This window comes from Trachurus japonicus, chromosome 8, assembly GCF_045865225.1.
Source record: "Trachurus japonicus isolate A0001 chromosome 8, Traja_1.0".
In the NCBI taxonomy this organism is placed as follows: Eukaryota; Metazoa; Chordata; class Actinopteri; order Carangiformes; family Carangidae; genus Trachurus; species Trachurus japonicus.
The window spans coordinates 22,151,533-22,178,783 of NC_140914.1; the positions used below are offsets into that span (position 1 = coordinate 22,151,533).

Sequence of the window (27,251 nt, forward strand, 5' to 3'; positions counted from 1 at the left end):
TCAAATGTCTTTTCCCCCCTCCCTCCGGGCCCGTCGTGTCACTCCAGATAGCCCTCAAACACATCCAGCTCCATGTCCGTGTCATACGGGGCAGAGGCAGGGTCGGACAGCACCCCGAGGTCCACCAGCGCCTGGTCCATGTCCTCAGGCAGAAACACTATCCCCACATTCAGGACGATGTACTCCATCAGAAAGGCATAGTAGAGGATCAAGACGTTCACAAAGAACAAGCCCAGATAAAACATATATGGGAGATCGTCCAGGAGCGATTCCACCGAATCTAGCTGGGCATAAATTTGGTGTGTCATAGAAAACAAAGACAGCCACGGTTTGGGTTCTCGTGATTGTGCGAGGCCAAGATGTGGCGGACTCGAGTTTGTTTGTTTTTTGGTGTCACCGCTAGAGATGTGTCTGGGGTGATGGGGCTGGGGCGTCCATTTCGCCTTGTGCCCGTCCTGCAAACAGTGTTTTGGGGGGTGGCAGCTAATAAGTGGTTTCTATCTGACGGGGCCAGAGGAAAACGACAAAAGAAAAGCTGGACTTGAATAGTTAACGTTCATAGCTAATAACACCGACGGACAGTATCAAAATATCATGTTAGCTAGCTCGACGCATTCTTGACATTGGTTTCTTGGGTTTGCGGAATTCACGCCTTGCCAGCTGGCTATGGCTAAAAACAGTGACATGCGGTGCTAGCAGAGACAAACGCGAACATCTCCGAAAGAGAAGGATTTGCAGTTTTCTTCTATACTCATCCGCACCTGGGATAGCGTTCATGAATACACGCTTCAGGCGATGTTCCCACAGTTAAACGTCCCTTCTTACAATTTTGCCAACAACTGCATCAAAACAGTCCTGACGACAAAGCGACACCTGAAGCCTCAGCCTGTGATTGGCTCGCCGCTCGGCAGGCTGCGCTGTGATTGGCCCCTAATGCCATCAGTCAACATACTGAGCCCCGCCCCCTTCGCTCGCAGCACATGTCGCGTGATTTACCCGTCACCAATAACGTAGGAAATAAATAATGTAGTTTTTTCTCCACTCGCTCCTGTGTGCCACCATTGAGGATATATATTACAAAAAACTACAACTCCCACACAACCTACCCACTGAAGCTGTTACGTAACGGCCCCTGTCGCTGCTGCTATCACCGCCTATCACCTTCTGTTTGCTAAGTAGCTATCTGCACGGGAAAGTGGGTGTAATGGATAGATGCGGACACTAACCACAGCGAAATAACGTGCCTGGCTAAAACATCAGCCCCCTTGAAACCTCAACCATGTTTGGCCGGTCACGGAGTTGGGTTGGAGGACAAGGAAGAACGAAAAACATCCATTCCTTGGACCATCTGAAGTGAGTAGCTAGCTTTAGGTTAGCGGAGGTTAGCCTGTATGATGACCCGGCTGAGAGCTACTGTCAGCGGTAACATTAGTCCTGTTATAAACAGCTAAAACAACAGCAGAGAGCACCGTAACAGTCCACAGGTCCAGTCAGATAAAATGTCTTTTTATGGCAGTGGCGTCTCTATTCTGTCCGGACACGAACATAGGCGTGTGAGCTAGCTTGTAATTGTTAGCTTCTCGGTGGAAATCCTCCTTAAAACTGAAGTGTTGACCCACCCCAACAGGTGCATCATAGAAATGACAGAGAATGGTTGATATAAGGAAAGCTTAGCGTGCATACGCCCCCCCTCCCACGTTTAACCAGGCCGAATACGGGGAAATACATGTGTGGGTGTACAGTATAGTGACTTTCGTATGGTGGTACTTGAACGCACCGCCTACTACAGGACCAATTCATAGCTCAGCAAAATAATCACTGTAATTGCTAATGTCCTCTAAGTTGGTTTTTATTCTGTTTTGTAGCAGCTTCCACTCCAGATATGTGTGATTGAACTATGTCTTTCCACTGTTTTCGAGAGACTAAGGACAGATTTGTACCTATTCAGAAACTAAACCTGAATTGCATATTAAACACTTTCTTCTACACATTGTTCCTGTGTTTCAGGTATATGTACCAAGTCCTGACCAAAAACACCACAGTGACAGACCACAACCGAAATCTATTGGTGGAAACAATTCGCTCCATCACAGAGATCCTCATCTGGGGGGACCAGAATGACAGCTCCGTGTTTGAGTAAGTCCCAGTCAGTGTCTTCAAGCCAAATCCCTAGGATTTGTCCTAAAGTGCAGATGTGATGTGCATGGGAATCAAATTTACAGCTGTGGATTTACTTCCAATTGAATCTATACATCTATGCATTTGAACAGATGCACACTAACGAACAAAAAGCATCTTGATGTCAACCATGGGAGATTGCTCTTCCTAAAAAGAATATGTCTTTGAACAAACAGACTTGGAAACATTTTTCTTCAATACTAGAGCCAAGACAAATAGATAATCATATTCCAATTTACTCATGAGGGAAATTTTACAGGTCTACGCCCACAACTGTGCCACTACTCTGCCCTACCCTCTGACTGCAAACCATTCAAAGCTGAACAAAACTATGGGTGTATCAAAGCCATTTCTGATTTGCTTCCCGACATGCTGACTCTGTACACAGTCATTACATTGCGTTTTGAGCAGGCATAACATGCTACCACAAAAAGCACTGCAAAATGTACAAAATGATTCATCCAACACTCTTGAACTTTTTTTTTAACATCAGACTCTGACACATGAAATTATACTGTTTTATTTTTAATCAGAAGTTGCCATGTCTGGCTGATAATCTGAAACCGGAAAAGGCTTTGAAGAGCAGAAAAGCCACAGAGGATGTGTCGGTGTTATCAGTAAACCCATAGAATTAACATAGACATTAATGGATAGTTATATTTTTTTAGAGAGTAGCTGTTTGGCATGTTGTAATGTGTTCACTGTAGAGCTATGCCATTTTTTTCAGAACTGCCACCTATTTGGTACATTACAATAATGATGTTGACATTAAAAGAAAACATTTCATTCTTTAGTCTAAGTACTATCTCTTGTCTCTTAAATTTAGTTTTTACTGTAGAGTAGCTAGAGTTAGCATGCCTTAAGCCAGGCCAATGAACAGTAATTACAGTTTTTTTTTAGATTAGTGTTTGGCACATTGCCTTTACTAGATTGTGACAGAGGGATATAAAAAGACAATGAGAAATTGTTCATTTGTTGGAATCAAATAAGGAACATTGTGTGTGTGTATACTGTGTTTGTCTGAACTACTAATCCATTGTGATGCTGTGGAAGAGAAACATCTTCATTTTGAGAATTATATATCATAATAATACATTTCAAGATGAAGTAATGATGAAGCCTGTATGTGTTTGTGTGTGCACTCCTGCATGTGTCCAGCTTCTTCCTGGAGAAGAACATGTTTGCCTTCTTCCTCAACATCCTGCGTCAGAAGTCGGGACGCTATGTCTGCGTCCAGCTCCTGCAGACCCTCAACATCCTGTTTGAGAACATTAGCCATGAGACATCCTTATGTAAGTATTTGGTTCTACACTGACTGGCAGAAAAAATATGAAGGTATGATATATATTGCAATGCAGAGGTTTTATTTGAGACTGCTGCTTTACCTGGTCAACCTGTTGTATATTGTGTATTATGAACACTTGTCAATGTAATCCACTTCCATTATATGTTTCCAATATAGTTTTTCCAGTGTGTGTAGATCTGTATATATGTACATGTTTTTTTGATGAGTTTTGCAGACTGAACAATGCAAGCCGGGTTGCACTGCCTGTCTTTGTTGAAATATACAATGCAAAGCAGCCTGCTGCATTTTTTTGTTGTTGCTGGATAACAGACAACTCAGCAGATGATTTGCTGTCAGTACAATGGGCTGATATATTCTGTAAAATGAGATTTGCATTTAGATTAATTGTCGACACACTCCACAGTTGTGATAGTCTGTCAACAGAAATAATATTCCAGTATATACTGTATAGGGGTTCTGCTCAGCTATATTATTGATACAACACTAAAGAAAAAATGAAACAAGCGCAGTGAAGCTATCCAGTCTGAGCTTCAGACACTTTATTTTTTCTGAATGACTTGCACTGCTTAAGTATCATCCGGTTGTTTATCTCTTCTCTTCTCTTCTCTTCTCTTCCCTTCCCTTCTCTTCTCTTCTCTTCTCTTCTCTTCTCTTCTCTTCTCTTCAGATTACCTCTTGTCCAACAACCACGTGAACTCCATCATCGTCCACAAGTTTGACTTCTCAGACGAGGAGATCATGGCCTATTACATCTCCTTCCTCAAGACCCTGTCGCTCAAACTCAACAACCACACAGTGCACTTCTTCTACAATGAGGTGAGGCCTCTATGAGGGGAGGGGCGGGGTTGTAAATTGGAAAGGATGGGGAAACATAGAGAATCTATCATTCAGTATCAGCAATACTTACCATTCAGACTCAGTGACAGTCAAGATGAAGGAAGAGACGAAAGATAAGATGAGAGCGTGACCAAAGGAAGTTAGTGTTTGAACTGAGATGTAAAAGTAAAAATGAAATGACAAGTCTGTTACTGAAAATGTGCAACTGTAATATGTTAATAAGTGACATACAGAATCACTTTATTACATCATATTACATGTAATTACATTCATAAAAAATACTACATACACTATATTGGTTTTAAAAAATCCACAGGTTAATCTGTCACTTGGATTTTGTGCAAGGCAACATTTGCTCATACTCATCAGGCTTGCACACTTCCTGTGTCAAAACTTTGGCTTCCTGTGAAGATTGGTTGATTGTGCAGATAGGCATTGTTCTCTGCATTAGTTGCAACAAACAAATAAGTCTCGCTGACGTTACTTTCACATGAGGGAATGTTTTATTTATTATAGTTATGCATAAAAATGCCCACTGTGTGTTTCTTAATTGAAAAATAATCCTATAACTTCATCATCAATCATGTGCTTTTCTGGTAAAGGATGACAATACCAAAGAGTACTTGACACCTGTATAATCACTGATGTTTCTGCCCTTCACTGTTTCAGCAGTATTTGTAGTTTTTTTTTTATTGGCCTGTGTGTGCTGGGGAAAGTTATTGGTGTACTGTTGATGGAAGCGTAACCCCCCTGAAGCCAAAACCAGACCCAACTTGTACATCTGAGAACCCATGTTGTTGAAAAAAACTTTAACAGTATTTATTTTATTAATTTTGATAATTGAATGTTTGTCATTTATCAAAAATAAAAGCACATTCAGCCTTTTTGGAGTAAACAGGATGATATATCTGGACATGGGGTCAAATAGGATAGTATGTGTTTCTCCATGTCTTATTCGCAGTGTGCACACTGTAATTACTGGAAGCAAAGTAACTTGGTATTTAAATAGTCAGTGTCTTTTATATTTGTAATTCATCTCTCATTTCATTTATTATGATTAATTTATATTTGGTGATTTATTATTCTTCCCCCTAGAGGGCGCCATAGGATAGGTGAATCCTGAATTTGGTCTCTTCAGTTGCTTTCAGATGTACACATCAAACTGGAGTGGGTTTGGGTTTGGTGTCAGGGTCAGAGTTCCTCATTTGCCGTAACCTCTGGGTGACTGTCAACTCACTGACCCTCAGCTGTGATTGGTCGGAGGTCGCAGCGACTGAGGAATGGTTGTGTAGAGGACTGGGCACTGGCACAGAGAGAGATGACTGTTAGATGCAGAGCTGCCAGAGATGCAGCATCGGGCGATGTTTATACGTGAAGACAACCTTAAGTGTTGTTAGATTGTTAGGAACAAATGTCCCTTTACATTTACATCCACTAATTTGGCCAACACGTCTCTTCAAAGCTGCATGGAAGCAAGGGAGATTACTAAGTCTTTATTCTGGCTCTTTAGGAATGATTTTACCACCTAGTGCTGTTTGAATGAATACTGTTATTTAGTTAACACCTTTACCTTACAGTGTGTAATGTTTTTATTATATGCAATTCTTTGTCAGCAGGAACAGGACATGCTCTCTTGTCCACCCACTAGGACAGTATATTGGTTGATTAGCTCAATAAATCCATATGAGATTTAAAGAATCATAAGAGATTTATGATGAATCCCCTAGGATCTGAGTTGGTGAACACCGTCAGGCTTTTTAAAATTATGAATATGTCTCACACTAATTCTCTAACTCCTTAATTTTGACCTGTATGTATTTGCTCAATCTGTATGTTTGTACCAAAGGATTAAGCCCTTTCTCTTTAAAATGTGATACTGCCCAGAGGCGCCAGCTACCTGCTCCCTCTCTCGCTCTCTCTGGTTGTTTATGGCCTGAGCCCCTGGTGGCACAATGCCGTGCCCTGCTCACCGGCGCCCCCTCTCTGTCTCCCACACACAGCACACTAATGACTTTGCCCTGTACACCGAGGCCATTAAGTTTTTCAACCACCCTGAAAGCATGGTCCGCATCGCAGTCCGCACCATCACACTCAACGTCTACAAAGGTGAGTGCCAGGAACTCGCATGCGCACATGCTAACCATGCACACACGTGCGCACACACAAACACACCTACACACACACACACACACACTATGCCGGTCAATACGTCGCAAAATTTGTGCGCAAATATACAATCTGCATGTAACAACGCACGCATAACAAAATTTACGAAGTTAATCATGCATGCACGCACACGTTGCTGCGTGTGTCTGCTTATTTTGATATCGATGGAATCACGCACACACACACACACACACACACACACACACACACACACACACACAAACCTACTCACGAGATGCTGAGACTGCCTGCTGCCTCTCTCTGTACTTCCCTCTTCTCGCTGCTGCTTCTGGTGCATGAGCATGACTAACAGGTAATGCTGTGACAAGCACACACAAATACACAGTCTGCTGAATCTTTGGCCTAAAATGTGTTGTTGGCTTTTACTACTAGTGAGAAAACATCAGTTTAAAAGAAGTGTAATTACAACCTTTCAAGGCATCATTTAACATGCTCTCATTAGTTTTCCAGGGGTGTTGCAACTGATCTGTTTAGCCATTATCTAAACCAAATATTCACAGCAAAATGGTAAGAGTCAAAGAACTGCCCTTGATTTAAGTGAATCAGTTTTTTGTTTTGTTTTTTTCTTTTAAAAAAATGTCTGTCATAATGTAGAGGTCCTGTTCAAGTGAGATCTAAGACAGCGGGTCTATAACACAGACTGGGAATCCAGTAAATATTGGCTCATAGCTCAACCGATGAAAGCTGTCAACCCCAAGCAGAAAATATGCAGAAATATTTACAGTTCATTCATTCATTTTCTGGATAACAAGTTTTTATTTATTCCATAATGTCAAATTTCAATGAAAACAATCACTTTTATTCTACATAGTAGTTGCTGTTAGCTTAGTAACATCTACTAATTTGCCATTGCTTTTGTTTCTGAGTGCAGTCATAAGGATTCTCAGCCAGCATCAAATATATGCTCCCCCAATCAAATATATAACGCATAAAAGGTATTTGGAAGTACTAAATATGTTAAGTTTATTAACACATCACACACATTTACGACCAACATTATTGCTCTCTTTTATATTTATGTCAAAAAATTAAGATTTAGTTATTCTTTTATTAGTCCCACAGTGGAAAATGTGCAGTAATCTAGCCCAAAGGTGGACAGTACATAAAACAAATGACCAAACAAAATGACAATATCAAATAATAAAAATGTTATGATGATAAATAATAGATGATATTGATAATAAATAATAAAGTATGTGAAAGTCAGATAGAGAAAATCAGGAGCAGCAACGCTACTTACTAAGACTGCATTTAATAAAACAATCCAACGACATAAATCAGCAGTTCAACTCAGTTTTGTTATTTCAACAAAACCACACAACGTTCAGCATCATTCACTGATGACATATTGACGTATTTACTAACTGTAAATGAGGTAATTCTTTAGCTGCGCTACCCAGCATGCAAATGGTGAAATCCCCTCACCAGTAAATCTGTTTTACATTAGCACTGCAGGTTTTTTGAGGCTAAATGTCTGCAGAGTGCAGCTTTCAGACTGTAAGCGACAGGATGTTTCTGATGGCTGCGCTGCTTCGTGCTACTGTGCTGTGTCAGCCTCGGCTGCTCCCTCCCACCACGCCTCTGGGCCCCTTGAGCTGGTCGCTGTCACTCAAGGGGAGAGGCGGGGGGGTGGTGCTTCGGACGGGTTTTCTCTCACATCACGCTTCTCCTCACTATACATAACATTACATTGTCTCAACATACTATCACTGCAGCGCATCGACTGCGTGGCTCCCCGTCTACGTCGGTACTTTTGTGTTTTGTCTTGCATGTAACACTTTGTACCGTAAAACCTTCGCTTTCTTACATCGTCCATGAAGTCTTGACTCTGTTTCTCCCACAAGTGACGTCATTACAGTTGGCTCAGCTGACTTTGAACCACACTAGAGATACAAGTCATTAATGAAGGAACTTTAGTCGTGTGGGGAATACTGACCATTACTGCTGTGCTGGCCATGGGCTATGCTATAGTAAGGAATCTAACCAAGAGGGAAGCATCAACTCCCTGGAACAACTGTGGCTGGTGGTGATACTGTAAACATGCTGAATAGTAATTACACTTATGCAGTGAAAGGCAAGTTTGTTTGTGAAGCTCTTCTCAACAGCATCAGAGATGTCATTTATTGTACTGAAAGCCCTTTCTAATTCAATTTAATGCATAAGTGTTATGATAATGAAGAAAAATAAATCTCATTTTAGAATTTACCAGTGATCCATGTATCACAGTAGTGAAAATGAATCAGCATGTTGCAATGGAAACTATTCTATATTTGTGGCTTTTTTTTAGCATCATGTTGAGCATGTCACTGTTTTGATGCTTCCCACTGATTCCTTGGAACATGCACTGCAACAAATGACGACCTGGATCAGGATGTGTGTTCTTTTTCCTTGTCTGCCAATTGTTTGCAGTTTATTTGTTAAGATACCTGCAGGGTCCCCCCCCCCCCCAAACCACCACACCCCCTCCCTCCCTTCCACCCCCCACAGCCACCCCCCTTTACTCACATTAACCCTGTGTCTGTTTCCCCCTCTCCCTCTTCCTCTTCAACAACCACTCCTACTCTCCCTCTCCTTGTCTCTCTCCTCCTCCCTCTGCGCGCCCCATCTGCCTAACTCCAGTTTCATGTAAGTTGGTTCCATTCATTCAGTCTTTTTCTTAGGGCTTGGTATTGTAAAAAACATGTTTTGTTGTTATATGCAAATACAATATCTACATTTGCCTAAATGATGTCACCGTTTTGCCCAGTTGGCTGATAAAATACAAGTTAACTTATTAGAGGAGCTGTCATGTGGATTGGTTTAAATGCCTCAAATTTAAAAGCTGGTTTCAAATGAGTCATTATTAATAAGCATAAGCATCACATGTCTGTTTGTTGATACCCAGCCCTATTTGTTCCTAATGGTGTATTTGTTCTAAGTGTACTGGTATGAATATCCTTGCGATTCTTGTTCTTGTTGACCATTCTGTATCAGCCACCTTCATACATGGAGAAAAACCTGCATGCCCTTTAATTTGGTTTTTCTTGGGTTAATTGTCCCACAGACTTTAGCCCCACACGTCGCTTGTTATTTTGGTGATGGGTTTAATGCTTTGGTCACTGAGCCAGTAACTCCCAATGCGTCAATCCTCCGTTCTTCCTTTTAAGAGACCATTTGTTTTTCTGCTGTTAAATAATCCATTAATTTGGTTTGGCTCAATTGTTACTCGTCTCTGTTTGACCTACGTGGACTGGCATTGTGATATTACAGCCAGCTTTTATTTGCGGTTGAAAAGGGCCACTGCTCCGGTCAGATAAACCGCGGGACACAGAGCAGAAGTGTCAGAATCTGGCTCTCAGATGTCTCCTGTGATTTTCAACACTTTCTGGTTTTGATATGAGTCTTTAAGCTTCAGTCAGCTTTTATTCCAGAAATGCACTGAACTGTGCATGTGTCTGATTTTTCTGTTCAGTAGTTTCCTTCCTTTATGTAACTATTTTTGCAGTTTAGGGCTTTTCATACTGCCGACCTTTGTATATCTTTTAACTTTTATCCCATTTTTTGCACTCCAACCAATCTTACAAATTGTAATGTGACCTGTTAAGTTTTTTTTTGTTCTGAACATAGCTAAGGTCTTCTTTCTGTTTTAAGGACAACTCTGCTTAAAGGGATAGTTCAGCTTTTTTGAAGTGGGGTTGAGAAACACCGGCACATCGCGCTGCACTGAGACACAGGTGCAATGCACTTCTGCGTTTCTCAGTGAGGGACAGCAGAGACCCTTCTACTGCATCGATTGTACTTAATGGGCATTTGTAGCTCATACAACCCCACTTCAAAAAAGCTGAAATATCCGGTGCAGATTAAATGGACAGAGAAGAAAAGTAGTTTTTATTTAACTAATACAGGATGAGAGGCTCCAGTCACACTGGTCACGCTGTTGTTTCAATTAAAAACTGGACTGGCTTTGCTCTTAATCCCACTCCACAGTAGCCTACCCTTTATTTTTTGTCAACAAAATTTGATTAAGTGAAGTAAGTCCTGTGTTTAATTTGACCTTGTGCTTTATTGATTATCTTAATTTGTCTCTTAATTTGCTTGTTGCTTTTTTGTTTTTCTTTAAATCATATTTAAGTGTCACATTTTGGTAATTGTCCAGGATCAGGAGTATGTCTTGAGTGTGAGTGTTTATTCATTGTGGTGGCTACAACTTCTCTGCCTTACCCCTCCCTTTTTTCCAGTGGACAACCAGCACATGCTGCACTACATCCGAGATAAGACAGCGGTCCCGTATTTCAGCAACTTGGTGTGGTTCATTGGCAGCCATGTCATTGAACTGGACAAGTGTGTGCAGACAGATGAGGAGTGAGTGCCATCTATCTTCTTCAGTGTAATTCTCCCTTCAGCCTCTAGGGGTCAGGGCTGTCTCTGGTTTTATCCTAGTACATGACATCTATGGGTATATACAAGGACCTAATGTATAATTCTATCGTGATTGATTGTATAAACTGTATTATTACATAGTTGTGCTTATATTGTTGGCCGTGGATGTTCTTTGATTCATGAAACCAGTCAATGTAGAATGTTAATTTCTTATGTAAATTTATAGTAAGAAAAGTCATCTATTTTATGTATCTCTATGTACATCATGATACCTATTGTGTTACTTTCTATTTAGAACAAACCAGTTGTACTAACCTAATAATATCTTATCTCTCTGTCTCTCTCTGCTGTTCCTCAGACATAAGAATAGGGGGAAGTTAAGTGACCTGGTGGCAGAGCACCTCGACCACCTCCACTACCTAAACGACATCCTCATAATCAACTGTGAATTCCTTAACGACGTATTGACGGACCACCTCCTCAACCGTCTGTTCCTGCCCCTCTATGTGTACTCTTTGGTCATCCCTGAGACGGTGTGTTGCCCTGATGCGCAGTAATTGAATTTAGGTTTACCCAGAGTTGAACAAGCAGAAAGCCTTTGTGGTGTAGAAGCCAACCATGTTAACACTAAATGCTAAGTAGATGAGGTGTTGTGACACATTGGTACCTATGTGTGCTAATGTGTTAAAGACACATCAAAGAAACTGTGTGCTGATGTGTCAACTGTTTTTTCCCAACTATAAATCCACAGTTGATTAATCCGGTGGTGGTTTTTGCAGTTCTAAATTGTTTAATATGTTGAATGTCAGAAAAGTGAGTGAAAGTGAAAAAAGGCCCAGTCTAAATTTATCTCTTACGATGCAGCAGCATTTCTAAAGATATCAAACATACAACAGAAGCAGAAAGCTGTCCAGTTTTTAGTAACCAATTACTGCACACACTGCTGACAGCAATTTCCCAGAATGTGTTCTCCTGACCTTCCATTGGCCCACTGGTTTCACTTCATTTTTGCACACTATCAATATTAACTTAGTGTCCGAAACTTTCTCAGCAGAGCTCATGATTCATCATGAAACACACGTCCACAGTGATTTCCATTAGTTATGTAGATTTGAGGATGTTAAAATCATGGGGTCTTTCCTGATGCTGCATTCACATATTGAAGCGTTGCATTTGTTGTAATCTTTGGAAACTCTGTTTTCTGGATTAGTCTCTAATAGTTGTAGTTACTCAACATCGCATAACATACATGACTGACCTTGACCGGCCTGTTATTTTTTCCTGTGTTTCAGTCTGAGGAGCGAAAAATCAACCCTCAGGTGTCCCTCTACCTGCTGTCTCAAGTAAGCACACCACACTGACACTTGCTGCCTGTTGCTTAGTCACTCGGGAAATGTTAAGAAGATGGAATACATGGCAATCCAAGTAGACCACTGCCGTGCAGTGACGTTTTCAAGTGGTCTAACCTTTTAATATGCCTGATGGGAGGCTGCAGAGGAAGAGGAAAACGTTTTGCATTATTCAAATGCATTTTCTGGCATATGATAACTCTGCGGTGCATTTTTTCCATATTGTTTAAGTGCAGTTTTATTCTCATTTAACGGTCCTTGCTTTAGAAATGCTAAGCGCACAGTTTGTCTGTGTGCTGTCCAGGTGTTCCTGATCATCCACTATCAGCCACTGGTCAACGCTCTGGCCGAGGTTATTCTGAACGGGGACCTGTCCGTCTTCATCCCACAGATGGACATACACAGCAGCACACTTAAGAGCACGGTAAAATACACACTCACATTCAGAAAAAAAAAAAAAAATGTTTTCATCATCTTAAAGGGATAGTTCACCCTAGAATGATATTTCGCTCATTATCTACTCACCCTCATGTTGACTAAGGGCTGGAAGAAGTTTCAGATTCCTCCGTGGCTTCTCTGAGTTACAGGGGGTCTCGGCATAGCAGTGCATGTCCATATAACGGTTGCAAAGGGACACCGGAGCTCTTCGTAAAAAAACACACACAAAAAAACATCCAAATACCTCCATGATGCTCGTATGTAATGTCCGTCTTGTGCTGAAGCCCCAAATTGCGTAATTGTCCCGAAAAAAATTAAATAAGTCTATATTTTAAGCTTGTTTGTAGCGGAAGCTTCTCGAAGCTCCTCTTCCTGGTCAGTCCAAATCTCGCGTGATTTGCGCCGGCGTCAGCATGCGTCAGTGCGGTTACTGCGAATCACGCGAGATTTGGACGGACCAGGAAGAGGAGCTTCGAGAAGCTTCCGCTACAAACAAGCTTAAAATATAGACTTATTTAATTTTTTTCGGGACAATTACGCAATTTGGGGCTTCAGCACAAGACGGACATTACATACGAGCATCATGGAGGTATTTGGATGTTTTTTTGTGTGTGTTTTTTTACGAAGAGCTCCGGTGTCCCTTTGCAACCGTTATATGGACATGCACTGCTATGCCGAGACCCCCTGTAACTCAGAGAAGCCACGGAGGAATCTGAAACTTCTTCCAGCCCTTAGTCAACATGAGGGTGAGTAGATAATGAGCGAAATATCATTCTAGGGTGAACTATCCCTTTAATAACACATTGTACTGACAAATATGCTAAGAAACACTGGATTATCTGACATGAACAGCACTTGGAGAAACATTATTTAAAAAGCACTATGCACTAATGTAAACAGTCTACTGTGTATTGTCATATAGACTAAACACAAACACAGGTTGGCAGAAGAGCGCATAAACAAGAAATGCACACAAGCAAACCCACGCGAGCAACCGCATGGATACATGTCTGCGTGCATGTGCACACACACACACACACACGCGCACACACACACACACACACACACTCAATGGAGTTCCAGAAGTGCGTGTAGGTGGTTATGAGATGGCAAGGTCATGGTTTTCTCCATGATTCACCCACATCAAGGCAGCAGTATGCAAATTACCAACATTGTTCTTTCATCTTTCATTTTTGAAACACTCTTCCTCATCTCCATCTTTTTTACTGTCCAGGCTTTGGACTGAAACAATCCCGCAGAGTTTTATAAAGTCTTCCCCTCAGTGACCCCTTTCCATCTGTGTCTGTATCATCATGTTATCTCTCTCTCCTCTTCCCCTCCTCTCCCCCTAACCTTCCCCAACTGAGTCCCCTAATTGTCTTGTCATCTCATTTTCACTCTTCCTATGATTTAGTTTCTCTTCCCTCTAACCCCCTCCTCTTCCCACCTCACAGCTTGATTTTTTTTTTTTTGACCATCTGTGTGTTAAGTCAGGTGGGTGTGAGGTAGTGAGCGTTTCTGAGAATCCTTGTGGTTATTCTCTGTGCTGTGTGTGTGTTTGTGTGCAAGTGTGTGTGTGTGTGTGTGTGTGTGTGTGTGTGTGTATGTGTGTGTGTGTGTGTGTGTGTGTGTGTGCTTCCTAGACCTGTAGCTGTTGTAAGAAGCAGCCTACCTTTTCAGTGAATGTTAGTTGAGGCGTGATGTCTTAGCAATGTCGGTCTACCACAACAGGACGCAGCCAGACCCGGACTTAGTTTGTGCCATCCATTCACTCTGTGTTTTGTAGATATTAAAGCTGCAAAAGCTGCATTTTTAACTTCTAGCACTGAAGTTTTTAAAAAGATTGTTGGGGTTGTACAGACTTCTTTCTTTCTTTCTTTTTTTCCGGTGTGAATGCTTTCTTGTGTCGGCCACATCAGATAGAAGTATGGTTCTGTTATTGTTTGATTTATTGTAGATGAAACAGATGAGGCATGGGTGCTGTCTTTGCACAGGTGGTCAGATGGCACTTCCTGTTTGTCTGTGATGTGGCAGGAAATTAGGTCACATGATGGAACACTGAGCTGGCTCACCTAACCCAGATCTCTTTCCTGGAAGAAAGAAGTCTTTTTTCTCTCTTTCTCTCTCCCTCTAGCCTACCCGTGTTAACTTGCAAGTGCACCAGTTAGTGACATGATGTCAATTTGCATGCGTGCACCGCAGTCTTTTTTTTTTTTCTTCCATACAGCTGTTTTAGTTGTGTGCATTTATAAATGTATCTGCAACCATAAAATGTTGCTCTATTTTGATTTGCTGCCAGGTGTGTTGGAGTTTGCCAGAGCGCGCGTGTGTGTGTGTGTGTGTGTGTGTGTAGGTTTGTCTTGTGTGCTCCCTGACCTCCATTAATTTCTCAGCATTGGCTCTGAGTGTGAGTGGTTTACCAGAACATAGTCAGCTAACAGGTGCAACACACACACATACACACAGAGACTGATCTGACTGATACTAGTTTGTGGTTTCTGCCTGACAGCATACACACACACAGTGTTTTCAGCAGCAGCTACAGTACAGTTCTTCCTAGTGATACTGAGAGATGATACAGATACCTGTGCTTTTTAAGTGTGGCTGGCTACAAGAAGGGCTAAAAAGACATTTCTGGTTACTCTGTGGAACGGGGTTGGTACAGTTTGTGGCTCTAGTAGGCTACAGAATAATTCTAAAAAAAAAATAGGACTGACTTAATCGGAGCCACCAACCATTCTTGTTACTCACAGTCCTATCAAAGAGTATTTCTGTGAATACCTTTGTACAGACTGAAGCTGAAACTTCAAATTAGTTCCTCCTGAGGAAAACACACTTTGATATTCACAGACATCACACAGTAAATCTTTTTAGCAAGAAAAACTGAGTTAAATATTCAATGTTAACTTTTGGTTTTGATTCATCTGGAGCAGGGTGAGGACAGATGCTGAGAAACTGCAAGTGGGTCTGTTCTTGGCAAAAAAATTTGAATTTGAAAGGGGGACGAGTTTCTAAAGCCTCTGACTACAGTACATCAGCTGTTCATGGGTCTGTGCCTACGTGTTCACCTGCATATCTGTCTATTTAGTGGTTTGTGTTAGCGTAAGAAGTTCAGTGAAATAGGGCCACCTAGTTTCTCAGTGTGAGAGACCCGATCCTCTTCCTCTTTGTTCTCTGTAACAAAGTTCAGGCTTAGACAGAAGCAGGATTATCCAGAAATTCAATCGCCTCCTATTTTGCAACACCACTGGACTTTCTACTGTATTTCTGTGTTCATTCAGTGGTATGTGTCCCTGATGAAGGGGTTTGCACAAGTGGGAAAGGGAGTGTCACATGCATATAAATGTATACATTGCATATGGAAAGTATTCAGACCCCCTTCAATTTTTCACCATTTCTTATGTTGCAGCTTTATGTTAAAATCAATAAAATTATTTTTTTCCCCCATCAATCTAAACTCTGCACCCCAGAATGACAGCACAAACCCAGAATTTTAATATGCTGTGACACAGGTCATTCAGGTGCCGTCAATTTCTTTTATTCATCTTTGAGATGGTTCTACACCTTCATTTGAGTCCAGCTGTGTTGAATGAAGTAGTTTGGACATGATTTGGAAAGGCACACACCTGTCTAAATTAGGCTTCACAGCTCATCAGAGCAAGATTTGGGCAAGGCTACAAAAAAATCTGCTGCACTTATTGTTTGTAAGAGCACAGTGGCCTCCATCATCCTTTAATGCAAAAAAGTTTGGGTCAACCAGGACTCTTCCTAGAGCTGGCTGTCTGGCCAAACTGAACAGTCAGGGGAGAAGAGCCTTGGTTGGAGAGGTAATTCACAAAAATGTCTAAAATTCTGGGCTTGTGCTGTCATTATGGGGTGGTAAGTGCAACCAACTACACACATCGGTCACCCTGTCGTGAACCATTTGACCATCAGCATTTCTAGTCTACCCCAGCTTCACACCTGGTCTACCCTCACCTGAGATGTGAACATTATGGTAACTATTTGATTGGTCCACATTTAACACGATTCTTGCCTTGGTCCGATAAGACTGAAATAGCTTGAATTGTAGAACAGTCAAATTTTGACATTACTCAGTGCAGTGCTGTTGATGGCAGTCTGTAGTTAATTAACCAGAGGAACTGTCTGGTGATCTAACATGCTCCAGATCAGTATTTTTATTCCTAGAACTTATAATGTGTCATTATGATTACTAGTTTTTACTGCCACAGTAACACTTGTTTTTAAGTCACAATCAGACATCATTGTTCATCAGACAGCAGCTGCTGTGGTTGAGAGAGGGGACTTCAAGGAAATTTGAGGGTGGAATGAGGAACAGGGTTTCTTCTTTCTTCTTCTTCTCCTCCCTGTCTGTCTTTTCATATCCATCTCCCCTCTCTACTCATTTTCTTTCGTCTCATTTTAGTTTTTCCTACTCAATTTTTAAAAAGTTTTTTTTTTTTCTCTTTTCTGCTCCATCACCTGTGTCTCTCTCCTCTTCATCTCAGTCTCTTTTCTGTCTCTTCTTTTGCCTCTTCACCCCTCTCTTTGTCCACCTTTTGGACAAGCTACTGAAAAAACACGCAGAATATGAAGTAGGGCCACTTTCCTGTTCCCATTGAGAGGTCTTAGACCCTATTGTGTATTCAGTAGTTACTGTTAGAATCCAGGTTTCAACCATGAACAAGCTGTTACAATCCACTATGTAATTTTTCCAGATCAGAAGGTGACATACCTGAATCGGTCTTACCCTGGGAGTATTTTTTTTCCCTCCATTATTCAGCCACTCTACTCTTTCCGAGGAGCTCCTGTATTCTGCCCTTCAGATGATCCTCCAGAACTTTGAGTCAGATTTTCCACTCATCCTAATTGCTGCAGTTAAGATTTTCCATTTAAGGCTCTAAAATGAATAATTCAGCATTTTGGGAAAAAGAAGTTCACCTTCTTTTTGCCATCTTGGTATCAAGGCAGCCAGCACAGAGGTGCATAGGTGCATTTATAAAATAGTTTCCAGCTGCAGGAACAGTTGAGCAGATGATTCTAAGATCTAGCTCCATGATTAATGCATAGACGTGGTCTGAGGGAATTATTTGTTCATGGTTTAGCACCTTTGTTTAAGTTCAGATTTTATCTCAAGTGGGGATTAAAGCATATTTTACCACAATGGAAAATTCAAACAGACATCCTCCCTCTCCCAGGTCTGCTTGTATTAACTTTGCAATTAATTCTGCTGTACATTATTTCCCCAGAGCACTTTATAGTCTCTGCACTCTAATGAGGAATGAGGAAAAACTCCTTCTCCTTGGTGAGGACCACAGAGGTTGTGAGCCAGTGCTGTGGAAACAGACTAATGAGCTGTCAGCTTGTCAATAATTGCTCACACCTATTGTGAAGGAAACGGCTGCTGACTAGTTGTGAAGACTTGTCACCATGGTAAGACTGGACTGGAAGGGGGAGAGGCTTTGACACTTTTACTAATTATAATATATAGCCGTGTGTGTGTGTGTGCACAGTTGATGTTGTGCGATAGTTGCATAGTGGAGACACTGCACCAGTTTATTGGGTCATGTTGACACTTTGCCTCAGTGTCTGTGTGTGGTTGTGTATGAAGTGGTCAGTCTCTACTCTGATAAAGCGTATCGGGGAGGAAGTGACTTTGATCAGCACGATAATGCAAGAAGGATTTACTGTAAAGCATGGTGTTTATGGTCATGTGTGACCAGATATAGGCACATCAGTTATATCTGTGTTTTTGTGGTCGCTTGTGTTCGATAAGTTCTTTTGTGTGTCTCTTTGTATGCACTTCTAACAGTTAAGGCTAGCAGTGATACTGCTTTCTGGAAACACAACAGTTGGTCTCTTCTACGTTTTTTCATTACCTGGTGAAAAAACACGATCCCTTTTTTTTCTCTCATCTGTTTTTAACCATTATCTCCTATGTGTATTCAGCACCAAAACACATTTGAAAGCGCAAACTGACTGAACACTTTGATGATTTTATGATAAGATGATAAAATGATTAGCCTGTGATGCTCACTTCCAGTCATGCAGTGTTTTTTACCTCTCTGAATCATGTCTTCTGTCTTCCTCCAACCCTCCAGGCCAGTGCGGGAGGCGTACGTCGGTTTACCAAGCCCCCAGAGTCTCTGGAGCGCTCCCTGGAACTGTCCCGCCACCGTGGCCGCAAGAGGACCCAGAAAAGGCCAAACTACAAGAACCTGGGCGAGGAGGAGGACGATGAAAGGGCAGGGGGAGGGGGAGGAAGCGGCGGACTCGGAAGGGAAGAGGAGAGCTGGGATGACAACGGCAGAGGAGGAGAGAGGGAGGGAGGCCGGGAGAGAGAGAAGGGAAAAGGTACAGAGGGAGTAGGAGGAGGAGGAGGAGGTGGGAGTTCTAAGGGAAGCAGAGCGAGTGGGGAGACGGCGGAAGGTGAGTGTGTGTCTCACTGGACACAGCAGTACAGGACTGTGTTTGTGAGTGTTCCTTTACTCCCATCAATCAGACACAGTCTCCCATGATGCACCCTGGTTACCCAACAGCAGCAGCACCACAGCAGCAGCCCTCGTCTCCAAACAGAAAAGAGAGAGTCTCACAGAACAGCATAAAAGCCTAATGCTCTACTACCACTTTTGCTTTTTAAGTGATCCAAATCCAGTGCGACCATTGCCTTGCGTTTCCCTTGCATTGCCAAATTCAAATTAGGCTATTCTGGCTCTTTATGAACAGTTTTTTTTTTTTTTAAGTTGTCAAAAGGAAAACATGTTAAAGTTGAGGCTAAAAGAGATTGCAGAAGGTAGTGAAAGTTAAGGAAGTTAATTTCAAAATTCCTCTTTGGCTAGTTTTGAGATGAGGCCTCCCTCTTTTTGCTGCTCCCCTTGTTTAGCACCTTTTAATTTTCCCCATGGTCACCATGGCTACCTTCAAACACATGCCCAACAATCTCCATGGCAGCTGACTGTCCATTTCCACGGTGACACACCATCCATCCTGTGCTCCTCACCTCTCCGCCTGTCTCTCACCTTTGTTCTGTGTGCATACGTGTTTGTTTGTGTCTGGGCGTAGGTGTGTTCAGTAGAAATAAGATTATTCCTTCTGTGTTTTGACTGGATGGACTCACAGGAGTCTCTGTGCATGATCTCCACAAACTGATGCATCTGAAGGATCAAAGCCACAGACTTGTTTTTGACGGCATGGGTTTTTAACAAAAACATTGTGGGCTGCAGAGGAACAGATGGTTTCACAATAAGCAATGTACCCTTTAGGGTGGAAAAATGACACCTACAGATGTCAACAGATAAATTAAAAGGTGATAAATTAAGAAGCCTTTTTTTTTATGATCAATGATAACTGCTAACTTTGGCGGCAGGCTGTTGGTTGAAACATTATCAACATATCTACATATAATGCTATCAAATAGTTAGTTTTGTGCATGGAAAATCAGCGTGTGGTTCTCTAATCAATAACAAAGAGACACATGGTTTGCACGTCTTTGCTCCTTTAGTACATTTGCATCACTTTAAAAACCAGTAAAAGCTGAGAAGGAAACTCATCAGACTGTACATTCACGATCACGGGTGAAAAGAGCTAATTTTTGACGTTCTTTTTGTGACGTTGAGATGTATAGAATAAAAAAACAATATGTTTAGAATAAGGAAACAAAAAACTCCACATTCATGCATGCTTCCTTTTGTCTTTTGTGTTACATGCGCACATAGAGATAGAAATGGTGGTGATGGAGAAGTGTATGGTGTCAGAGCTGACGGAGCAGAACATCACTGATGAGGAGAAGACTGCTGCAGCCACCCGCACACACGCACAGAGGAGCAGGTAAATGAGCACATTTTCTAAACTCTTCAGCCTAGTGTGGACGGGGAAAGACACAAGCCTGGACCGATGACCCCTTTTCTCTATCTGCAGGCCGTTCTTAGACATGGTGTACAGCGCTCTCGACTGCACCGGCGACGACTACCACGCCCTGTTCGTCCTCTGTCTGCTCTATGCTGTCTCACACAGCAAAGGTGAGTCCTTCTGTTCATCTCCACATTTTGAAATGAAGCTACACAGTGGGCGTGTTAGAGGTCTCAGTGACTGAACAGAACTGACACTGATTTTATTCAAGTTGCAGTTTCAGGCACCTCATGTATTTCTAGGTCATCTTCTGATCAGTTGAAGCACTATAAATAAGGCAGTATCGCTTTTCTTATTTCTATTCTATTTTCATTTCTTCTTCCTTTGCTGGTAACAACCACCACTTTTAATGTAATCACACTGTGGTACTGTTGTAAACATTTTGCCTTTTTGAAGGTCAACCTTTCAGGAACTGAAACTTGAACATATAATATGTTCAAATATCCAGCTAGCTAGGGTCGCTAACTCCAAGAATCCAGGTTAACTGACATGATAATCAACCTATACACACCAGGGCTAAAGATGAGGTGCATCGCACTGACGTCAGTTATGAGCAAACGTGCAACGTGTCACAATGGTTATGTGCAGGTGCATCTCAATAAATTTGGATATAGTGGAAACGTCTATTCCCAGTAGTTTAAGTCAGATAGCCCCAACCATGTATTGAGTGCATATAGATGGACATACTTTTCAGAAGGCCAACATTTCCATGATAAAAATGCCTTTTTTTAATTGGTTCTTTGTAATATTCAATTTTTTTTGAGATACTGAATTTTAGGGCTTCATTAAATTTAAGCCATAATAATTTACAACTGTTTCATTCTGTATGTAATGGATCTATCATCTATGTAATGTATTAGTTTCGCTTTTTGAATTGAATTACTGAAATAAATAAACCATGATATTCCTATTTATTGAGATGCACCTTTACTGTATATGCCAGGAAATGTGCCTACAACTTCCATAGCTCTGTTCTGTCTGCAGGTATAAACCGTGATCTCCTGGAGCGACTGCAGCTGCCAGTTCCTGACCAAGAGAGGAGTTCCTACAGCTTAGTGCTGGTAGAGAGACTAATCAGAGTTATGAGTCAGGCAGCACAGCCAGGTAACACACACACACACTTTGCTTTGGTAAAGTCACTACTAGAGAACCATTAGACCGTTATACTCATTATTTATGTATGTGTTGTATTTCTCTTGTATGTGTTTAGACGGTAAAGTGCGCCTCGCTACACTGGAGCTGAGCTGCCTCTTATTAAAGCAGTCCGTGCTGTCTGGAATCCACTGTATAATCAAAGACGTTCATCTGGCCTGCCTGGAGGTACAGCACACTCACACATGTGCACGATTCCCCTCATAGAGTACATACCACCCCGTCAACATGTGACACTCAGAGACGCCATCATTTCAGAAAAAAATTAGAATCTCAGGTATCAGATCAGGCAGGTGGAAAGTTGGATCAGACATATTTTTTTTCTGCCACTGCCATGAAATAGCTTCTTTCCATTTAACACGATCGCTTCCTCAGAATCCTTAGGAAAACAGTTTCTTAGTGAGTGCTCATTTGTGGTGATGAACCACAACATTTTTTTTTTTTCAGCAGATGGTGTTCAGTTGATGGTTTGAAAACGTTGACAAGTTAGACCTCCCTTTTCCTCCCCTTTGTCCAAACCACACGTGGCAACTCACTAACTGTCTTCTCCTTCCTCATTTACTCCCTCTGACTCCCTCTCCTGCTAACTCACCAAGGTTTGCATGGTACTTGCAACATTTATAATTTCCTCTTCCGTTAATTCAGGGCAACCCCCCCACACCCTCCCTCTTTCTTACTCCACGGACTTACAAGAATATGGTGTTGTGCTAATGCTTGTGTGATTCCAGGATTTAATATTAAAAAGAAATTCACAATTTGTAAAGTGAATTAAAACATTCCCTTGGCTATTTTGCATGGATCTTTGTTTAGCATCTCTTGCAAGAGGTCTGACATGGCTGGGAGTTTCTGCTGGGAGAATTTCCCACCTGTGACACTGTTAAATATTAATGACAAGTGTCTGTCTATTAACGCAATGCTCCTTATTAAACATAAATATTGACATTGAGGGTATTCCCATATATTTAGATAATCCTGTTAATATTTTGTTATCTTGTGACTTTGGTTCCCGGCTCCACTGTCATATTCAACACAAACAAAAGGCCTCAGTCAAACAATGGCTATGTTAATATAACACAAGGACAGCTCTGGCCACTGATTATTTTATTTCCTGTTCTGCTTAGGGGAAATAACTGGCATGCTGTGTTTCTAACCTCTGACTGGAAATCAAACCAGTACTTCCAGGTTTCAACTTGTTAGGTGGAAATCACATATTGCATCACTGTTCAAGGACTAATGTATCTAAAAGTACTTTAGTTGACTGTCTGTGGCCATTGCAGGAAGCACATTTGTTTCACATAACTGGGCCTTCCTTGTCTCCTATAAAAATACTGGAGTGACTCATTACGTTATTGTACTCATGAATTAGATCATATCAGTTTCCTATTAAGTGAAGGATTCAGTAGTAGTAAATATGACTGGTCAGAATTTCTGAGGAATAGCTGTTGGTCGACAGCTCATTCATTTGGAATGAAACCTTAAGGAAGACTCCATCTCCCATGAGCACCAGCACGTAGCGCCGTAAACATCCTGATCTCCCGGTGCATGGAAATTAACAGAAGACATCCAAACTAAGTTTCTGTTTCCAGCGGATCATTTCACAGTAAACACACATACACAATCCGACGGGAACGTACCACATTGCCTGCTCCCTCCTCGTCGTGACTCGCGAAAGTGAAAGTGAAACTTAAGTGAGAGCTGGTGTCCCACCATGCTCCCCAAAGCTGCTTAGTGCCAGTGAAGGCGGTACAGACCCCCTCAGGCCATGACAGAGGTGTCATTCAACCTGTTGTACTGTAAGTCGATGTACCATCACAAAAGTTATGAAAATATTATATGAAGGTTGAAAAGTTCCTTAGTGTTGGTTATATTATAGTTCCCAGTGGTCTTTAAATTGTGATTATGAAGGTTTTTTTTGCCAAAATCACAAAACATGTGGCATTTGCTCAGGCTCTCCTTCTGCAGAGCGCCAGTAGCTCATTAGCAATGCACCTCAGAGTCGGGGGCGAAGACGGCGCTGCTCTGCCCCCCACCCCCACCCCCCCGCGACAACCTCGGTCTGCCTGAAACTGCCAGCTAGCGTCTTCTGTTGGTTCACAGCAATTTAAAGGCAGAAATACTCAGAAATGCTATTTCACACGTACTTTTCTGCTGATATGTCCTGTAACATTAGTAAAATGGCACATGAAAATGTGAACAACATGAAAGACACAATTCCCATCGAAGGGGATCTATAATGTGAATGAACCTGGTGCTCAATGAGTCTGTGACCACAGCCCACAGACATTTTTCTGTTATTTCCTGTCATGGGAATTACGAACGCCTTTAAAGGAATGGCACCTCAGGATGGGAAATGTGTTTATTTACATTCAAGCAGAGAAGCTCGATATCACTCTCTGTCCACAAACAGTCCACAGCTTCCATGGAGGCCACTTATGGACTGGCAGCGAGTCAGAGCCAAATCAAAACATGTAACGAAAGAGACGTAACACATTAATCAGTGAGTTGATGTTTTGTTTTAAGGAATCAAACAGTACAATGTGATTCACATTCAGTGGAGAACATAAACTTCAACCCTTTGTGCGCATATATATATATAAAAAAACAGCAGAATGAGCAGGGAGTTAAGTTTACGTAGACGATGTGATAATGTGTTCCTGCTTCTCTGCTGAGAATATGCTAATATTTAGCGAAGATACTCTGAAGATTTCAGTTTGAATGTGTCTGTTACATGAGTGTTGGTTCAGACTGTGTATTTGGTGTCATTGCATTCTGTTTGTGCTTGAAGGGTGCGAGAGAAGAAAGTCTGCATTTACTGAGGAGATTCTACAAGGTGAGTGAAGACAATAACACAACCTGACATTTAGCCTTTCAAGTTAAAACACACTGAAAACACTGGGAAAACAGATTGACGGCATCATAGCATGAAAAACCTTGAAAAAAAAACTTCTTGAACTCAATAGGCAGGAAGACCCTGACTCACTATCCACTAATTATAAATGAAGTCATTTCCCTTAAGTTGTTACAGGTCAAACTGAAAGCAGATAAGACTATACAATGTCGGATTTGTATGCGTAAGCATATGCTTAGTGGTCAGTCTGGGCTTTCTGTTTCTCTTTGAGTGCGTTTGGATATCAGTTTTGGAATCAGTCACAGATGTTTGGTTTAGGTGACTCTTCATTGTCCAGTTGTGTAAATGGTCAGTTTCACAATTAGGGAAATTATCCCTGCATTGTCACGTATTTTAATTACAGCTTTAAAGCAAACGAGGAAGCTTGTCGTATTTTTGTATTTCCAGTAAACAAGTTGTCCTTGTTTAGCAAGTCTCCGGTCCATGCTTGTATAGACAAGTGAGAAAATTAAGGAAAAACCTTAATAATGGAATCCTGTTTATTTCTCTCTCTCTCTTTCTCTACGGCCTATATATGATGTCAATAAAAACATATACATATGCAGACGATGGTTAAGTTTGTAATGTGTCATTACAATGTACAGACAAGATCATTATTGTATAGATTTTACTGTAGTAGTGACTGTTTTAGCAGAAGCTGTACGATGTTAGCCCAACACAAACATAAATGATAAGGCTCTTAGGATGTGTTTGCTTTGCTTCATTGGATATTACAATGACTTAAATTCATTAAACCTAACATTAAAAAGTCTTCACTCTAGAAAATAGTGACAAAATAACCATGAAATATTGTTTTTTATTATACCTGGACCACACACACACACACATACTATTGTTTTTATCAGTGTGTCTGGCCTGTTGAATTTTGAGGCGTAGGCTTTATGAATAAAGGGGCCAGAGCTCAATTCTTCGGCTTATTTATAACTCATTTCTCATGTCTCATGCCATGACAGGGGGAGGAGATCTTCCTGGACATGTTTGAAGATGAGTACCGGAGCATGACGGTTAGTTGGCTTGATCTGATGTTGGTTTTTCTCTGCTTCATATAACTTGAAAAACATGATCAACCTGAGCTTGCAAATTGTTGCTACTAATTTGTTTGTGGTTGTGGGTGGCTGTATCTGGACTCATGCACACGTGTGTATGTTGCAGAGTAAACCTCTGAATGTGGAGTATCTAATGATGGATGCCTCGGTACTGCTTCCACCAACCGGCACCCCTTTGACTGGCATCGACTTTGTCAAGAGACTGCCGTGTGGAGACGTGGAGAAGACACGCAGGGTGCGTCCACTCACATGCTTGAACTCAGGCCTCACATGTCAGGACAGATTATCAGATTCCTGCAAAATTAGATCGTGTAGCTGAAATGTGTTCTTCCTTTGGAGAGTTTGAGTTTTAATGGGATTTAAAAAATCTAAATTACTTTTTACTTAAATAATAACTGTCCCATGCAATCACACTACAGGTGTCATCTTCTGCCTTTTTACTCTGCAGCACTCCTAACTCCAGATGAAAGACAAAATGTATTACCCCAGTTTCTAACACTGATAAGAACGTTGATGTTGTGTTTGCATTTTTTGCAGCACAGTCAATCTTTTATTCTTTTTCAATTGTTTGCTGTAACTGTCAGTTTCAGACAGGAAATCCATTTAACATATCATTTTTGTGTTGGTGTGTGTTTGTGTGGGACCTCTCCAATGTCTGCACAGGCGATCCGTGTGTTCTTCATGTTGCGGTCGCTGTCACTTCAGCTACAGGGAGAACCTGAGACACAGCTTCCTCTGACAAGACCAGAAGACCTCATCAAGACAGACGACGTCTTAGACCTCAGTAAGTCCCACACAGAGGAACACGGCCGCACTGCACTGTCATAAAAACAATGTCTCAAAATCAGATTGTAGCTGAGCTATCATTTTTACCCTCATGGGAAATAGAGTTCAACTTTTGTATCGGTAAGAACAACATCAAAGAGTTACACAATAAATCTGAATAGTTCAGTAAAACTGTAACTTAAGAAGGTTAAACAAAGACAGTGACAGAAAACAGGAACAACCACTCCCATAATTCCTCACAAAGAACGTCTATCAGTCTACAATTACAGCATAGTTGTCTGACACATATTAGGGATTCTCTCTCACACACTCGCTCTCCCTCTGTCTCTCTCTCTCTCTGTGCAAAACACAGACCTATGAGTACAATCTTAAAAAAAAACAAGAAATGTGCACATGCAAGCACCTACAACCACAGCGAGACGAGCACATGGACACACTCACAGGCATCTATGCGCGCAGCTTCCCACACACCACGATAACCTGAACGATCCTCTGTTAATCTACACAGGTGTGTTGATGTTTTGGAAACTTGCACGTGGTTACTGCTGCCGGGCAGGATATCACAAGTACAACTGCACAGTAATGTCAACACTGTCTCACAAACGCTGCGCTCAATTTTTATTTTTTGCAAAACTCTGAATCTGTGTGCGTGTGCATGTAAGCAGTTTTGGCTCCCTGGTGCATTGAACTGAAATAGATAACAGAAACCTTACAATAGAGTAACCTTACAAGCTGTATATGTAGAGAGAGGTAGAGCTGATGTGAACGCATGCGCCTGCTTCTCTGCAGCAGCTTGG

At 41.5% G+C, this 27,251-nt stretch overlaps 2 protein-coding genes across 5 annotated transcripts in view; one reads left to right on the forward strand and one right to left on the reverse strand.

The window, feature by feature from the left end:
• Positions 1-22: 22 nt before the first annotated feature.
• dexi (Dexi homolog (mouse)) lies at positions 23-563 on the reverse strand. Its single transcript, XM_085784675.1, has one exon. The coding sequence runs from the start codon at positions 306-308 to the stop codon at positions 39-41; it is 270 nt and encodes an 89-aa protein (XP_085640801.1). The 5' UTR covers positions 309-563; the 3' UTR covers positions 23-38.
• Positions 564-1,099: 536 nt separating this feature from the next.
• The window catches only part of clec16a (C-type lectin domain containing 16A), a 40,107-nt gene continuing 13,955 nt past the window's right edge, over positions 1,100-27,251 (forward strand). For 2 of the 4 annotated variants that reach the window (XM_085784676.1, XM_085784679.1), the window contains exons 1-18: positions 1,100-1,353; positions 2,008-2,136; positions 3,337-3,470; positions 4,152-4,300; positions 6,322-6,427; positions 10,726-10,849; positions 11,226-11,400; positions 12,160-12,210; positions 12,521-12,640; positions 18,756-19,083; positions 20,370-20,481; positions 20,572-20,672; positions 21,547-21,666; positions 21,773-21,882; positions 24,500-24,544; positions 25,576-25,626; positions 25,775-25,903; positions 26,332-26,452. In XM_085784676.1, coding sequence (XP_085640802.1) covers positions 1,280-1,353; positions 2,008-2,136; positions 3,337-3,470; positions 4,152-4,300; positions 6,322-6,427; positions 10,726-10,849; positions 11,226-11,400; positions 12,160-12,210; positions 12,521-12,640; positions 18,756-19,083; positions 20,370-20,481; positions 20,572-20,672; positions 21,547-21,666; positions 21,773-21,882; positions 24,500-24,544; positions 25,576-25,626; positions 25,775-25,903; positions 26,332-26,452 — 2,179 coding nt within the window. In that variant the 5' untranslated portion in view covers positions 1,100-1,279. The remainder of the gene's footprint in view (positions 1,354-2,007; positions 2,137-3,336; positions 3,471-4,151; positions 4,301-6,321; positions 6,428-10,725; positions 10,850-11,225; positions 11,401-12,159; positions 12,211-12,520; positions 12,641-18,755; positions 19,084-20,369; positions 20,482-20,571; positions 20,673-21,546; positions 21,667-21,772; positions 21,883-24,499; positions 24,545-25,575; positions 25,627-25,774; positions 25,904-26,331; positions 26,453-27,251) is intronic. The other 2 variants (XM_085784678.1, XM_085784680.1) reach the window with 1 other exon arrangement.